Genomic DNA, 16,965 nt, shown 5'->3' with positions numbered 1-16,965 from the left:
TGGGTCCCTCTCCCAGAGAGTCTACTTGGCAAAGTTCTGGTCATTCCTTTACAGACTCAGAGCATTTGCAGGTGCTGCTAGGGCAACTGGAGTGGGGGAGTGGGGAAAAGGGGGAGGGTGGAGGAGGGGGAGAGGTCACTGTGTTATATTGCGCCCCCTTGTGGGAAGTAGTAGGAAAGATGAGAAATGAAAGTGTGGGCCTGAATCGCACCGCCCACCCCCACCTCTGAGTTTGTATTTTACAAATTCAAGTTCTGTGATTAAATAAAGACCATCTAATAAAAAGAAGTGCATGTGGGGGAACACTTTCATATTTTTTTTTAAAAAATGTACGCCCAGCCTTGCTCATGGAGTACTGCTGAGAATCTGTGTGTCCAAGGCAGGGGGCTGCACTAGAAACCCACAAAGGGTGAACATAACCCACTGTGTGAGCATAACTCCATCCAAATAACAAGCTAAGTGAACAGAGTCGAGAGATGGCCTATCTCAGGGAAGCTAAGGGCCTTTCCTTCCCGCAGCCGTGGCCTCTACATAGCCCTTGGGGGAGCTGTCCGCAGCAGACATGGCTTCCCAATCTGCCTGAGTCCGCCTCCACAGATACTCCACAGTGTCCTTGCCTGGAGGGTCTCCCCAGGCATGTCCGGATGCTTCTGCCTGGTCCTCATATCCACCAAGAGCCTCAGCACAGTCGCTGCAGACTCTCAAAGCTGGTCTCAGGCTAAGCACACACCCTCCTGCAGCTCGCTGTGGACAGTAGGCTCTTAGAGAACACACACAGCCTCTGCACAGAGGCCTGGACTCTCTGTTTCTTACCACTGTGGACAGGAGGACCAGGGGTGAGATGGCCGCTCTGCTCCCTGGTTTCCTTGTCTGTATCATGAAGCTGATTCTGGAACTTTTAAGAAACACTCAAGGCAGTGGTCAGCATTCAGCTCCCACACCACGCCTGGCATGGAAGCGCTGGCGGGTTGTTTAACCCTTTCGTGGCTCTGGTGGAACATAAGTGTGCTACCTGGATTCGTGACCACAAACTTCATGCTGTAATACAATCAGGATTTATCCCCTTACAGTTCCAGAGTGGGAAGTCTGAAGTCAGGTGTGGGCAGAACGTTGCCCCTTCTGAATAGTCTGTGCTACTTTTCTCTTCAACTCTAGAGTCAACAGTGATGTGTGGTGACCTCTGTGCATGGCTATGTCACTCCAATCTCTACAATTCAACCCACAATCCCAAGCTGACGAGGCCGTGATGCCACCTCCACAGTCACAAGGACCTCGGGTGTCTTCACTGTGGAACTGTAGGCTTCCCCAGACTTGGACTAAAAGTTCTTCTAAATGGTTGTGTTTTCCAGGGTGCTCGGACTTACATCTCTTAGATATGCTGACCCCGACTGAGAGGAAGAGACAAGGCTACATCCATGAACTCATTGTCACAGAGGAGAACTATGTGAACGACCTGCAGCTGGTCACAGAGGTACCCGCACACCTGGGAGGCTGGGAGTGGCCCTGCAGGGATGGGAAGAGGTGGAGGCCCTGCTGAGGAGGCTATGCCCTGACTTTGAGCCTTGGGCAGTCTCTGGTGTATGGGGGATATCTAAATAGGAAACAATACAGGGGAGTCTTACCCCAAGTGGAGATGTCACATTTTCCCACAGGGCCACCCTGTGAGACAGAGAGGCAGTTCTTGACGGAGCCAAGGCCAAGAGCACAAGTGTCTCAAGCTAATGACTAACAGAGAGATGCCTTTCGGCTGTGACTGGGGACTCTTGGCTCCAGTCAGAGACGTTTTAGCTCAGCCACCAACTGACTGGTGTCATCTAGCCTGTCACATGACGTTCTAGACTCTGAGCATTGGCTCCTTAGTATGGTAGCAAGCTGCAAGTTTCTTGAGTTACTTCTAGTGTTCCCAAAAGCTCCTGAAAAGAAATCCACCACTAGGGCTAGACATGAGGACATGTTCCCCCACGGCTCCATGAGGTCTCTGGCCTGGGATGGGCTGCCCTCGTGGGGAGCCAGTGAAGGTCTTGGACAGGATGAAACAGAGTTTATGATCCCTGCAAAAGGGAGGTAGCCTTTTACCCACACACAGTGAGAGTCACCATGTCAGGAGGTGGGTTTACAGAGCTGGACCTGAGGGTCCCCTTCAACATGAAAAGTCCATGACAGGACTTTGTGAACTTGTACCCTAGCAAATGTCATGAAACTGTGATGTCACCTGTACATCCAGGGGGGATGGCATTTGGCTCTTTGGTATTATGGGAGTTTCAGGCTGAAATTGCTAGTCCACAGGGGTGTCCCAATTGTGTTGTCTCAAGACATCTGCCTGCTATTAAATATATGGTCAAAGTGTGTAAGGTATGAGTGTCACCGGCTTCCGTGGGGCATCCTGGGCAGACATTACCCAGTTCACCATCAGACTGTCAACTCAGGCAGAACAAGGGCCCCAGGGATCACCTAAAAACAGGCCAAGTTCCTGTGCCCAAAGGATTTCAGAGGAGCATTTGCTCCAAGTGCCAAGGGCTACCTTGTGGGCAAGGGACTAACCATGGAGGCCCACTGAGATCTCTGATTAGCTGAGTTATCCGCTCACCCACCCAGAGCTTGGGAAAAGCCTGCTTATTCAACAGAGCCCAGGGAGAGGGAAGAAGGAGGCATCATCCTCTCACGGCCACAAGCTGTGCCAGCATCGTGGCTTCCTCCCTCAGGCCCATGGCTCGCCTGGGTGTAAAGAAGGCGTCACACGTCTCCATAGGCTTTCTCTAGCTCTCATGTCCTCTTGGGCCCCTTCCTCAGAGTGGGCTGGTGAGGTGGTCCCACTCGCACACTCTAAGATCTACTGGCTTCCTAGCTTCTTCTGGGCCCGAGCTCCCTCCTCCGAGATTCTCCTGGGGGCCCCTTGTTAAGCACTTGTCCCTCCAGGAGAAGGTGCTGTCTCCAGTTCTCTCCCTTGTGCTAAGCAAACCCGTGTGTGTGTGTGTGTGTGTGTGTGTGTGTGTGTGTGTGTGTGTTATGCTGAGCTAACTGTCTGCTTTCTGAATGGCCTCGTTTTCTACACCTGTAGATCTTTCAGAAACCCCTGACGGAGTCTGAGCTGCTGACAGAAAAAGAGGTTGCTATGATTTTTGTTAACTGGAAGGAGCTGATTATGTGTAATATCAAACTGCTAAAGTAAGCTTTTCCCCTCTAACCGCGCATGCCGCCCCTCTGTGGCATGTGCACCAGCACCTCTGTGTGGCCTCTCTGTGTCCCTCACGCATGCCGCCTGTCCTGTGTTTCTTTCTCTCTGCCCCACCCCCACCCGCCATCCATCCCCACCCTCCTCCTGTGCTCTCCTTCCTTCTGGAAAGCTGGGATGAATCGATTCTGGCTCCATCCTTAGGGTCGGGCAGTTCCAGCCCCAGGGCCTAGCCTGGGACCTGGTTCCCAGCAGTGGCTGTCTGTCTCTTGAGAGTGTAAGAGTGTGGGATGGCTCTCCATCAACATGAGCAGATTAGCTCAGGAGGGTCCCTGCAGCTGCCTGAGGCCACTTATGCCTCGTACCTGTTTAGTCTGCAGAGGCTGTGCAGGACCAGAGCTAAGGGACCCAGGTTAGACCTTACCTCTTTGAACCTCAGTTTCCCCAAGTATACCCTTAGAGGATTGAATTGGACTACAAATGAACTGCAAAGATCTCCTCAATTCATTAAAAAGCAAAGCAATCAGAACACCAAATCTGTTGCAAGGCCTGAAGTGTGATGTCACTAGAAAACAGACTAAGATCTGGTCCCCAGGGCATAGAGCGCGGCAGCTGAGGGTAAGAGTCACCCTTTCTCTGACAGCATTCTGGACAGGATCGAGAAGCTCCCACTCACCCCCAATCTCTGTATTTGGGTCACTGGGAAGCTGCCATGTTCTAAACCAAGTCCAGCTGTAAGCGGCTCCGGATCCCTAGGTCTGTAAGAGACATCGGTAAGGGCGTGGATCCAGGAGGAGAGAGCAGGCAGCAGCAGGCGTGGCCTCTCCTCCCTGTGCCCAGGCCACGCTCTAGAAGCTTTCTGTGCCTTGGTGGGGTACCAGACTCTTGGGCTCTCCTCTCACTGTTATTGTCTGGCTGGTTTGTTAGTTTGTTTTTGTTTTTGGTTGGGTGGCTTTACAGCCAATCCCTGGGCCTCTGTGTCCTCATCTGTAAAATGGCAGTTCTGTTACTCTTTTCTGTGGCTATAACAAAAACCCCTGAGGCTACCTTTTCCATCAATAAAGAAAAAATGTTTCTTTAGCCCTTGGCCTCATGGAAGATAATACCATGACAGCGGGTGGGGAGGGATTAAGGAAGGGGTCACGTGGCAAGCCAGGAAACCAGAGATTTGTGGGACTGACTTGGGTTTTTTGTTTTTGTTTTTTGTTTTTTGGTTTGGTTTGTTTTCTCAAGGCAGGGTCTCACTCTGTCAGGTTGGCCTAGAACTCACAGACATCCTTCTGATTGTGCCTCCCGAGTACTGGGAGTAAAGGCATATGCTATAGCACCCAGCATCTGGCTTGTTTTATAACAGCGTGCTCTAAATGGAATTAACCACACACGTTACTGGGCAGTTGCAGTGGGAGTGGAAAGGTGCGAGATGTGTCTGTAATCCTTAAGTGTCCCTTAGAAGACTGATATCACCCAACAGGACGTTAATCTGTGTGCCCTCCTCCTGTTAGCTCTGACCTGCTCCATTGCCCCGAGGTGAGATCTGTGGATAATACTGACGGCTGGAGCATCTACGAGAGGAGGGGAGACTTCCCTCAAGTCACACAGATGATGGGCTCCGCTGGGCATGGCACCCAGACTCAGAAGGGACTTCCACTCAGATCTTCCCTCACAGAAAGTGTGAGGAGTCACAATTCCTGGTTTTCCAGCACCTTTAACCTTTTTCACAGCAGCTCCCTCATGCTGCCGACCTTCCTAGTCTTGTTGTAGCAGCCAAAGCAGCCATGACCAAAGCAACTTGGGGAGGAAAGGGTTTGTCTTGTGGTTCCGTGTTGCTGTTCACCACTGAAGAACGTCTGGACAGGAACTCAAGCAGGGCAGGAACCTGGAGGCAGGAGCAGGTGCAGAGGCCATGGAGGGATGCTGCTTACTGGCTTGCTCCTCATGGCTTGCTCAACCTGCTTTCTTATAGAACCCAGGACCACAGCCCAGGGATGGCCCCGCCCACCATGGGCTGGGCCCTCCACTGTGCATCACTAATTAAGAAAACACCCTACATTCTTGCCTACCGCCTGGTCTTATGGAGGCATTTTCTTAATCGAGGTTCTGCCTCGCTGAGGCCTTCATCTGTGTCAAGTAGACATAGATCTAGCCAGCACAGGTATCGTCCAGAACTTGATAAGATCTTTAAAAAAAAATAGATGTATGTAATTATATGTAAGTGCACTGTAGCTGTCTTCAGACACTCCAGGAGAGGGAGTCAGATCTCATTAGGGATGGTTGTGAGCCACCATGCAGTCGCTGGAATTTGAACTTGGGACTTTCAGAAGAGCAGTCAGTGCTCTTAACTGCTAAGCCATCTCTCCAGCGAAAGAGCCTTATTGCTGAAGACAACGTATAACATCACCATGGAATCAAGGCGATACCAACCTAAAAGCTTCACAGATACTAGCATATTATCATGCTAAAAAAGTCTGTGTGATGGTGTTGGGCAGAGGAGTACTTGACAGTCTTACCCAGCCTTGAACCCCCTTACAACAGCCTTACCCAGCCTTACCCAGCTACAATAATGACTGGCCTGTGAGAGAAAGTGCCCAGTGCTCTGGGAATATCAATGGACGCTAGGACTCCGGCTGTCATTGTCCACTCAGCCTGTGGACATCAGATGGAGCCACAGATCAACCCTTAGTGAACGATCTGCGACTGTTCTTAGCCGGCCGCTCTCCATGTGATCAAGGCCTCTCACGTGCGTGCGGATCTTTCTGTGAGGTGGCAGCTCATCAGAGGGCCCGGTCCTCTCACACTGTGGCTGCCACAGGGTCACCTTCTACTTCGTGAGTCTGACTGGGCAGTAGAACGTTCGAGAAAGAGATTCTCAATTGAACCTAGGAGGTGGTAAGCCAGGCCATGACTCCAAGCTGGTTTCCTGGTTAGACAACTTGATTCTATCGTGGTGACAGAATAGATGATCAGAATCCAGGGACTGACTAAACACCCTCGAGATAATGAGTTCTGTGCCCCAGGCCCACCTTTTCTCCTCTCCCCTGCTCCCCACCATTTAAAGAGGAGAAAACCAGTAAAAGGCCTTGTATAATCCTTCCAGAAAAGCTCCCTTGGGGGAAACACTGGCCATCATTTCTCAACCTCGAAAACTTCCAGAGGCTAATGCTGGAGCAGAGTTCCACGGCGTCCCTCCCCACGGGAGGTCCCGCCCGGACCATCCCGAGGACACCAGCTGCTGCTTTCTCACGTTCCAGACAGCCACTGCCAACCTGCCCCTCAGGAGTCTGCCCTAGAAGGGAAATCAGCGCCCGTTTATGGGACTTACTGTCTCCCAGGGTTCTTCCTTAGCTTTCCCAGGACGAGGAGCCCTTCATTAGCTGAAAAGAAAACGTGGGAGAAAGAGAAACAAATGGCCTGAAGATTTTAAAGCTGGAGACCTACACGGTGGAACCTCATCGAAATTGCTTAGCTTTACCTGCACCTCATGGTTTCTCCAATGTGACCATGAAAGTAGCCACAGGACACTGCAGGGACTCCTCCACAGGGGCTCCTCCACAGGGGCTCCTCCACAGGGACTCCTCCACAGGGACTCCTCCACAGGGACTCCTCCACAGGGGCTCCTCCACAGGGGCTCCTCCACAGGGACTCCTCCACAGGGACTCCTCCACAGGGGCTCCTCCACAGGGGCTCCTCCACAGGGGCTCCTCCACAGGGACTCCTCCACAGGGACTCCTCCACAGGGACTCCTGCACAGGGACTCCTGTACAGGGACTCCTCCACAGGGACTCCTCCACAGGGGCTCCTCACAGGACTCCTCCACAGGGGCTCCTCCACAGGGACTCCTCCACAGGGGCTCCTCCACAGGGACTCCTCCACAGGGGCTCCTCCACAGGGACTCCTCCACAGAGGCTCCTCCACAGGGACTCCTCCACAGGGATTCCTCCACAGGGACTCCTCCACAGGGACTCCTCCACAGGGACTCCTCTACAGGGACTCCTCCACAGGGACTCCTCCACAGGGACTCCTCCACAGGGGCTCCTCCACAGGGACTCCTCCACAGAGGCTCCTCCACAGGGACTCCTCCACAGGGACTCCTCCACAGGGGCTCTTCCACAGGGACTCCTCCACAGGGACTCCTCTACAGGGACTCCTCCACAGGGACTCCTCCACAGGGACTCCTCCACAGGGGCTCCTCCACAGGGACTCCTCCACAGGGACTCCTCCACAGGGACACCTCCACAGGGACTCCTCCACAGGGACTCCTCCACAGGGATTCCTCCACAGGGACTCCTCCACAGGGACTCCTCCACAGGAACTCCTCCATAGGGACTCCTCCACAGGGACTCCTCCATAGGGACTCCTCCACAGGGACTCCTTCATAGGGACTCCTCCACAGGGACTCCTCCACGGGGACTCCTTCATAGGGACTCCTCCACAGGAACTCCTCCATAGGGACTCCTCCACAGGGACTCCTTCATAGGGACTCCTCCACAGGAACTCCTCCATAGGGACTCCTCCACAGGGACTCCTTCATAGGGACTCCTCCACAGGAACTCCTCCATAGGGACTCCTCCACAGGGACTCCTCCACAGGGACTCCTCCACAGGGATTCCTCCACAGGAACTCCTCCATAGGGACTCCTCCACAGGGACTCCTCCATAGGGACTCCTGCACAGGAACTCCTTCATAGGGACTCCTCCACAGGGACTCCTCCACAGGGACTCCTCCACAGGGACTCCTCCACAGGGACTCCTCCACAGGGACACCTCCACAGGGACTCCTCCACAGGGACTCCTCCACAGGAACTCCTTCATAGGGACTCCTCCACAGGGACTCCTCCACAGGGACTCCTCCACAGGGACTCCTCCACAGGGACTCCTCCACAGGGACTCCTCCACAGGGACTCCTCCACAGGGACTCCTCCATAGGGCCGCCTCCCAGCCTTGTCCTGAGATCATGTAATACACCATCCGTTCACACGCCCGCCCACTGATTCACTTTCTTGTGATCAGGGCAGTTGAACCCCTGGCCTTGCATGCAGTCTCATACCAGCAGGACATTGCTAGCCTTGCCATGGAGATGCTGAGCTGTGTGCTGGTAAGACTGTAAACTTAGATTTGGAAGGATGGGTGCCCTCCGTGGCTCTGCACACCGCACACAGCAAGTAGACCCAGGATCACACTGCACACTGCACATAGCAGGTAGACCAGGATCACACTGCACACAGCAGGTAGACCCAGGATCACACTGCACACTGCAGGTAGACCCAGGATCATACTGTACACTGCAGATAGACCCAGGATCACACTGCACACAGCAGGTAGACCCAGGATTACACTGCACACTGCAGGTAGACCCAGGATCATACTGTACACTGCAGATAGACCCAGGATCACACTGCACACAGCAGGTAGACCCAGGATCACACTGCACACAGCAGTAGACCCAGGACCACACTGCACACTGCACACTGCAGGTAGACCCAGGATCACACTGCACACAGCAGGTAGACCCAGGATCACACTGCACACTGCAGGTAGACCCAGGATCACACTGCACATAGCAGGTAGACCCAGGATCACACTGCATACTGCACACTGCAGGTAGACCCAGGATCACACTGCACACAGCAGGTAGACCCAGGATCACACTGCACACTGCACACAGCTGGTAGACCCAGGATCACACTGCACACAGCAGATAGACCCAGGATCACAATGCACACAGCAGGTAGACCCAGGATCACACTGCACACAGCAGGTAGACCCAGGATCACACTGCACACAGCAGGTAGACCCAGGATCACACTGCACACTTCAGGTAGACCCAGGATCACACTGCACACTGCACACTGCAGGTAGACCCAGGATCACACTGCACACAGCAAGTAGACCCAGAATCACACTGCATACTGCACACTGCAGGTAGACCCAGGATCACACTGCACACTGCACACTGCAGGTAGACCCAGGATCACACTGCACACTTCAGGTAGACCCAGGATCACACTGCACACTGCAGGTAGACCCAGGATCACACTGCACACTGCACACTGCAGGTAGACCCAGGATCACACTGTACACAGCAGGTAGACCCAGGATCACACTGCAGGTAGACCCAGGATCAGACAGGGCCTGTCTGCTCAGCAGCTTTCTCCAGCCTCTACAATGGGAATTGCTTTATTTCATAATCACTTACATAGTCAGCTTTGAGTTAGACACATCAGTGATGCTGTGAACAGAAGAAATATTTCAGATGATCATTTTTGTCTGATATTGGGAAACATGATGAGATTGTTTGTGGCAATGGATCTGAAAGCTTGGCTCTCCTTCCATTGCTGACATAACTTCCCTCAGAGGATGAGGGTTCCAGAAATGGGCTCAATGCTCAGATTGAACCCACCTGGACTATCACCCTAGATAATGCAGTGGGACAGCAACACAGGGATCCCCTCCGAGGTATTAAAGGAGACACACATGGCAAACAGCCACCATGCTGGACAAAACTGCCCAGGCCACCCCTTGTGTAGTGTTAGACTCGTGTTTTTCTCTGTCCCGTCTCCCAAGTAGATGCTCTAGTGGCTCTCCGACCTGTGCCTCTCACGCCCGTCCTGTTTCTCTGCGACCTGCAAGTGTGAGAGGTATTGTCAGTGGGTGTCCCAGCGACGGTGGGCGACTCACCTCCCATGTTTCCATGCAGAGCGCTGAGAGTCCGCAAGAAGATGTCTGGAGAGAAGATGCCAGTGAAGATGATCGGGGACATCCTGAGCGCCCAGCTGCCACACATGCAGCCTTACATCCGCTTCTGCAGCTGCCAGCTCAACGGGGCTGCCCTCATCCAGCAGAAGACGGACGAGGCTCCAGACTTCAAGGAGTTTGTCAAAGTAAGGAGGCCAGGGCTACAGGGTGGCCCTGGGGACCCTCTCCAGAGTGTAGTCCTGAGGCGTGAGGGGCTCATCAAAGTCCACAAACACCTTCCACTAGTGTCCTCCAGGGATGGATGGAGTCTGCCGTGGTGCTGAGCTGGCAGGTGTGGGTCTCACTGGAGGGATGTGCTTGGACGGGAGAGCCATCTGAAAACTTTGAATTAGCTCCAGAGATACGCTCTCCATGTGTTTGCAGTATTTCTGGGAGGCGTGTCTAAATCTCTGATTTTTTTTTCTTTTCTTTTTTTTTTTTGTTTTTTTTTTTTGTTTTTTTTGGATTTGTTTTTTTCGAGACAGGGTTTCTCTGTATAGCCCTGGCTGTCCTGGAACTCACTCTGTAGACCAGGCTGGCCTCAAACTCAGAAATCCTCCTGCCTCTGCCTCCCAGAGTGCTGGGATTACAGGCGTGTGCCACCACCGCCCCGGCATAAATCTCTGATTTTTTGTTCTTGGCTCCCGCACATAGGGGCCGACCTCTTCAGGCAGCACCAATGCTGTCAGCCTCCGCCTTTTACACAGAGGCAACACCCAGGGTTCTATAGCTATGTGGTCCCTGTTTCGACTTGCTTCTTGTTACTGTGATAAAAGCCACTCTGACCAGAGGCAGCTTGGAGAAGGAGAGAGTTTATTGGGTTTACAGGTTATAGTCTACCGTAGTGGGGAACGGGGCAGGAGCCCAAGGCCGGGATCTGGAGGCAGAGAGACTGAAGCAGAGATCTTAGAGGAGATGCCCCTTACGGGCTCGGCCCTCCGGCTCATACTCAGCCACCTTTCCTCCACAGTCCTGGCTGACCGGCTCAGCGGTCGTGCTGCCCAGAGGGTGCCCAGCCCTTTACTTCAATTAGTAAAGTAAACACACCCCACAGACCAGTCTGAGAGACAGTCCCTCAGCCGAGGCTCCCTTTTCCCAGGTGTGCCAAGCTTACACATCATAACTCCTTTCCCTACGGAAAATCACGGGCTCCAGCTCTGGGCAATCCACGGGACTCTGTATGAGATGCCACAGCCCTGCTGTAGGCTGGTGGCCATGGTAGAGAGAGCTACATTCACCAGGGGACAGTTGTGGAGGTGGTGACAAGGCAGCGAGGGGCCTCTCTGCCCTGGGCTAGCAGCTCTGGTACTTGGTGTTCTCAGAGTGAGTCCCTGCTAGTCACAGCAGGTACAAAACAGCACTTACCCCTCTCGGAAGAAACAAGAGAAAACGGGAAGAGTAAAATAACTCGCATCCATTAAGTATCTTTCACTGGATGAACGGCGTGCCTCTGTGCCCCAGGCTCTTGGGGGTGATCATCCTCATCTCGGGAATCATAACGGTGAGGAGGTATCTCTGTGGCATCTTCTTGGCCAGAGCCTCCCAAAAGCATGGTGCTTTCTGCACTGCTTTGGTGTTTCTCTGCTGTGTTGAGGGCTTTGCTATGCTAGCCAGTGAATGAGGTGGCTGAGACATCTGTGGTGGGAAAGAAGGCTGAGAAGTGACCGCGGCTGAGACAGAGGGAGGGCACTGCCAGGCTGCCAGCACCCCAGGCTGCTGTAACTTCAGTCAAGAGCCCCTTGGGCAAGAGTCCTTCCCTGTTTCGACTTCGCACAGGCTGACAGAAGCCCAGGACAGGGGCTTGTGGTCCCTCCCCCTCCTTCTGCTTCACTTGCCTCCTGTGTTTCCAGGATGGCTGCATCCACAAGTTGACATCAGGACCAGGGGCTGATGGTTTGGGTGTCAGGACTCCAGATACCTGTGCCTAAACAGAAAAGTTGGAGAGAACAAACTCTCCAGAGTTACCCTCTGACCTCCATGTGCACCCACCCCCACACATAAACACACTTACACGTACACACTTGTATACACTCATACACACACATAAATGTCAAATACATGCTTACTTCAAACATTCTAAGAGGAAAGACCCCAAGAGCCACTGGGAAAAACAAAGTGGCCGAGCCTGGAGTTTTATCCCTCAGGGCTCAGCTCCACGAAGCAGCAGCCCTGCCTGGAGTCGTTGCAGCCTGTGCAGGCTACACCTGAAGGAGAGATATAACATATAATATATAATATCAGTCCTTCCGCTTCTCTGGCACTCAGTGGGAATTTACTCTCATTGATTGAATAGTCTTTTGACTCTTCTGGATCCCTGGCTTATCATGAAGGTTTTCAGACATCTGGAAGAAATTTTGAAGCCAGAATGTCCTCTCACGGAAGGTATGCAGGCAGGGTGTGGGTAGGTCGTGTCCAGGGTCCCGTCCTCCCCCGCATACCACCTCAGCCTGGATTATGACAGCTAGACAAGGCCTTCCAACTGTAGGCACCTCAGCTACTGTCCAGTTGGGTGGGCAATAGGCAGCGAGTCCTAAATGAGAAAACATAATGTCACTGGCTTTGCATTTTGCAGATTTCTGAAGCACATTAAAAAAAAAAAATCTCTTCTTTCAGAGACTGGCGATGGACCCTCGGTGCAAAGGAATGCCACTGTCCAGTTTCATACTGAAACCTATGCAGCGTGTCACGAGATACCCACTGATCATTAAAAATGTAAGTATGGCTCCCTGCACCTTCGTGAGCAGAGGCAGGCGGGAGGCAGGGGCAGAACCTCAGCCAGTGCACCTGGGGGCTGACGTGCGGACGTCGTGTGCACATATGGTGCTGAAGCCATCTGCTTGGTAACGGGGAGGGGAAAAAGTGTTTTGCGTGAAAAAGACTAATAAGACACAGCCTTCAGATGGCAGCCGGGTGGCTTCAAAGCCAGGGAATGAGAGATTTGTTCTTGGTGGTTTCCCAGAGCTGGCATGGTGCCTGTGCTCAGAATTTAGAGTAACACACACACACACACACACACACACACAGAGAGAGAGAGAGAGAGAGAGAGAGAGAGAGAGAGAGAGAGAGAGAGAGAAGGTTCCTATCACTCTTGGGAAGACTGCTCCCTGATGCCCCTCTCTGTACCAGATACCTGTTTTTATCCTGTCCTTTCAAGAAAGCTAGTTCCAGAGAAAATAGAATGAGCGTTTCCAGTGTCCACACCTGGAAATGAGCAATGGGCTCAGCTGCCCTCTGAGCCTTAGAGCCGGAGAAAAGGGGGCCCTGGGAAGGAGAAATCAGCTCCTTTATCTGAGAATGGTATTCAGAAACCTAACTATGGGTGCAGATGTGCACATGGCTACTCTGAGATGGGGGTGCCTGCTCTCCCCCTCTCCTCTCCCTCTCCCTCCTCTCTCTCCCTCTCCCTCCTCTCTCTCCCTCTCTCCTTCCCTCTCTTCCTCTCCCTCCTCTCTCTCTCTCTCTCTCTCTCTCTCTCTCACACACACACACACATTCACGCACGCACGCACGCACGCGCACGCACACATGTGCACACAAAGTGTACGAATTTGATCAGGCTCCGCGAGTGTAACCAATCCTCCCACATAAGCCTCAGCCCGACCTAGCTCCACCCAGCACCATACAGTTCCCTGAGTTCATTCATTTGCAAAGTGTCGTCCCTTATTAACTTCTATATTTAATTATGCGCCGACTCTGGAAACAAGTCTTTGTAGTGAGTTTAACCAACAGGAAGGAAATGAAAAAAATCAAAAGCCAAGAGGCTTAAGTATTTAGAAGGAAAACACAAACTAGTATTATTAGAGCCCAGTTCTTGTTCCACGGAGCATCTGAGGGAAAGGCCCAGGAGCTGACAGCTGAACACCAGACTGGGAAAAGTACAATAACCAAGCTTTGTAAGGATTTATTTTTACTTGCTGGGTGGAGTTTTGCCTGCCTGTATGCCTGCATACCTGGTGCCCAGAAGAGAGCATTGGACGCCCTGAGACTAGAGTCCCAGATGGTTGAGCCGGCATGTGAGTGCTGGGAACCCAGGGCTCATAACAATGATGCACATGTGACAATCAGAAAACAATTCACCTTCAGGAGTCAGTTCTCTCACTCCGCCATGGGCTGAACTCAGTTTTCATGGTTGCACGGCACATGCGTTCACCCGGTGAGCTAGCCATCTTCCTGGCCCCAAACCCTAGAGTCATAGCAATATAAAAGAAAAATTTAATCCAGGACACATGTTCAGTAAGGAACATGATTAAATAAGCACAGTAGGTTTCTACTACGAAAACTATTTTGAACGATTTAATTCGCTGCATGTCCCATCCTGGAAGGATATCCAGCCCTGCAAACAGACTGTTAAGGGCCGTGCTGCGGCATCTAGATAGGACAAGTCTGCTCAGGGTTAAAAACAAACGAACAACAGAACACACAGAAAAACATATTTGGGGGCTGGGGAGGTGTCTTGGCTGGTGGAGTGAATGTGGTGTGGGTATTAATGTAATAAGCAGACATGGCGGTATAGTCCAGCACTGGGAGGCAGAGATGGAGGAAAACCTAGCCAGCCTCACCTAGTTGGTGAGCCCTGGGTGCCAGCAAAACATTCTGTCTCTCAAACAAAGAAGATGGCTCCTGAGAGATGACATCTGAGGTGCCCTCTGGCCTCCCCTCATGGGCACACACACACACGTGTGCATACGCATGTGTCCTTAGTTAAGGTTTTACTGCTGTGAGCAGACACCATGGCCAAGGCAAGTCTTATAAAGGACAACAAGTAACTGGGACAGGCTCACAGGTTCAGAGGGTCAGTCCAGTATCATCAAGATGGGAGCATGGCAGCATCCAGGCAGGCATGGTGCAGGAGGAGCTGAGAGTTCTACATCTTCATCTGAAGGCTGCTAGACAGCTAGGGTGAGGGTCTTAAAGCCCAAGCTCATAGTGACACACCTACTTCAAGGCCACACCCACTCCAACAAAGCCACACCTCTGAATAGTGCCACTCCCTGGCCCAAGCATATACAAACCATCAAATATCCCTGCACATACACAAAACATACAGATTTGCCTAAGGGAACCAACCTAATCGATGTCCAGGATGCACAGGGGCTGTGCATGCTCCCAAGGGCACCTGTTCCACTCCACCTGAAGGTGCCCGGCCTTCTTCTAAACCTTCACTCCTGAGTTAATGGGGTACTGTTCAGTTCCAGCACCAGGATTTCATCCTTGGCTCCCTCGGGTAAGTGAACCAGGGAAGAGCAGCTGTTGGCTGCCTGCAGGGACGCCTGGCTAGAGCCCCGCCCCTGGTCTCTGGTGGAGTTGCTTGTTCTGTGAAATAGGGTGAAGGGTTTTGAAAACAAACTGAGTCCTTCTGCTGCACTGTTCTGTATGCTACCTAAGATCTGGGACGCTTGGGTGTGCGCTTTAGCGTCCCTGCTGGGAGCCACCATTCTGCAGGACAGGCTACGGAGTTTGCGCTGAGACATTCAGGGTTTGGGGTTTGTTGTCATCATAAACAGAGAAATGGGTGGAATAAGTTCTATGGCGGTGTGGGAGAAGGGGTGCCACAGCAGGGATGATGCCCATGCGGAGGCACCCCTTCCCCCTGAGGGACCAGACGCACGATGGCAGTAGGGTATAGAATGGAGTTTATTCAGGGCATGGGGAGGGGAATAAAGGGGTAGTAGAGACAGAGAAAGACAGAGAGAAGGAGAGAGAGGAGAAGTAGAGGCTGGCCGTGACCACGTGTAGAGAGGGGAGAAGGGAAGGGGAAGGGAAGAGCCCAAGAGGGCAAGAGAGAGACTAACAGAGTAAGAGAGGTAAGAGAGAGAGGTGGGGGCAAGCAGCCCCTTTTATAGTGGGCCAGACCTACCTGGCTTTTGCCAGGTAACTGTGGGGTGGAGCTGAGATAGAATCCTAACAGGGTTGGTCTGAAGGTTCAAGGGCAGGGCCTCTCACTGCCTTCCTGCAGCAAGTGTAGCCCTCACCCAAGCCAAGGCCCGCTCACTGATGCCAGCAAGCAGTGGTCATGACACCCTGTGCATGGCTACAGTGGGCACCATGCAGGAAAACACTGCGGTTTCCATGCCAGTGGGGCCAGGTCCATCTACGCTAAGGTGAGTGTCCTGACGAGGCCGTTGTCTTCTGTACAGATCCTGGAAAACACTCCTGAAAACCACCCGGACCACAGCCACCTGAAGCACGCCCTGGAGAAGGCAGAGGAGCTGTGCTCTCAGGTGAATGAAGGTGTTCGGGAGAAGGAGAACTCAGACCGGCTGGAGTGGATCCAAGCCCACGTGCAATGTGAAGGCCTGTCTGAGGTACCACCTACTGGGCGGGGCCTGGACCACTGAGGGAGTGCTGGCAGCCAGTGCTGAAGGGATGAGGCGGGTCTCCCAGTTCCCTCTCCAGCTACTAGGGATTCTCCCAGGGGTGTCTCTCCCGATCGTTAATCCAACCAATGAACGTTTTTTTGTTTTTTTGTTTTTTAATTTCAATTACATTATTTTCCAGTGACAAAAAATTATTTTTTCAAATATCCTGGTTTCTTTTGTGTGTCTGTTCAAATGTCCATACTTCCCCTTTCTCTTTTCCTCCTCCTCCTCCTCCTCCTCCTCCTCCTCCTCCTCCTCCTCCTCCTCCTCCTCCTCCTCCTTCTCCTCCTCCTCCTTTTCTACAACACACTTTAAACATATTCATGTGTACTTTAGCATCTGATAGTCCCAGTACCTGAGGCCACAGGTCATATTCTTCTCTCTGTTGTCTCTGCTGGCCTTTTCACACCCCTCACGCCTTATTTTTCTGTATGTCCAGTGAGCTCTTTTGCTGCAGTAGCCACCAAACCTCTTGCATGCTGGTCAAGTACTATTTTACTGAGCTACACTCTCAACTCCTGTATTATGATTTTTTTTTTTACACCCCGAGTGTTTTTTGAAGCTTCCCCCTGTGTGCGCCTTTGCTGTTTGAACTTGCATTTTCTCTGAGCAGATTGCTACCCCGGCTACCCCAAATTATATTTAGGGGAAGTTTAAGGGTCACATGGCATGAGTGAATTACAGCTGTGGTCTCGTGTGAGAG

At 52.4% G+C, this 16,965-nt stretch overlaps 1 protein-coding gene and 1 long non-coding RNA gene across 8 annotated transcripts in view; one reads left to right on the top strand and one right to left on the bottom strand.

Moving 5' to 3' along the window:
• Itsn1 (intersectin 1) overlaps positions 1 to 16,965 on the top strand; it is a 178,681-nt gene that overhangs the window by 150,354 nt on the left and 11,362 nt on the right. For 5 of the 6 annotated variants that reach the window (XM_052158677.1, XM_052158676.1, XM_052158681.1 and 2 more), the window contains 5 exons: positions 1,350 to 1,471; positions 3,059 to 3,165; positions 9,866 to 10,049; positions 12,517 to 12,615; positions 16,041 to 16,208. In XM_052158677.1, the coding sequence (XP_052014637.1) occupies positions 1,350 to 1,471; positions 3,059 to 3,165; positions 9,866 to 10,049; positions 12,517 to 12,615; positions 16,041 to 16,208 (680 nt within the window). Of the gene's footprint in view, positions 1 to 1,349; positions 1,472 to 3,058; positions 3,166 to 9,865; positions 10,050 to 12,516; positions 12,616 to 16,040; positions 16,209 to 16,965 lie in introns of those variants that run through there. The other variant, XM_052158682.1, reaches the window with a different exon arrangement.
• Positions 10,396 to 16,667, bottom strand: LOC127666007 (uncharacterized). 2 transcript variants are annotated; one of them, XR_007973529.1, is made up of 3 exons: positions 16,618 to 16,667; positions 13,981 to 14,086; positions 10,396 to 11,827 (listed from the first exon to the last, which is right to left on the bottom strand). It is a non-coding gene; the product is annotated as an uncharacterized LOC127666007 (long non-coding RNA). The 2 variants fall into 2 exon arrangements; XR_007973530.1 differs by lacking the exon at positions 10,396 to 11,827 and adding an exon at positions 12,372 to 12,433.

This window comes from Apodemus sylvaticus, chromosome 15 (genome assembly GCF_947179515.1).
Source record: "Apodemus sylvaticus chromosome 15, mApoSyl1.1, whole genome shotgun sequence".
NCBI lineage: Eukaryota > Metazoa > Chordata > Mammalia > Rodentia > Muridae > Apodemus > Apodemus sylvaticus.
The sequence above is the reverse complement of the archived record's forward strand: the minus strand, read 5'-3'. Positions and strand labels throughout refer to the sequence as shown.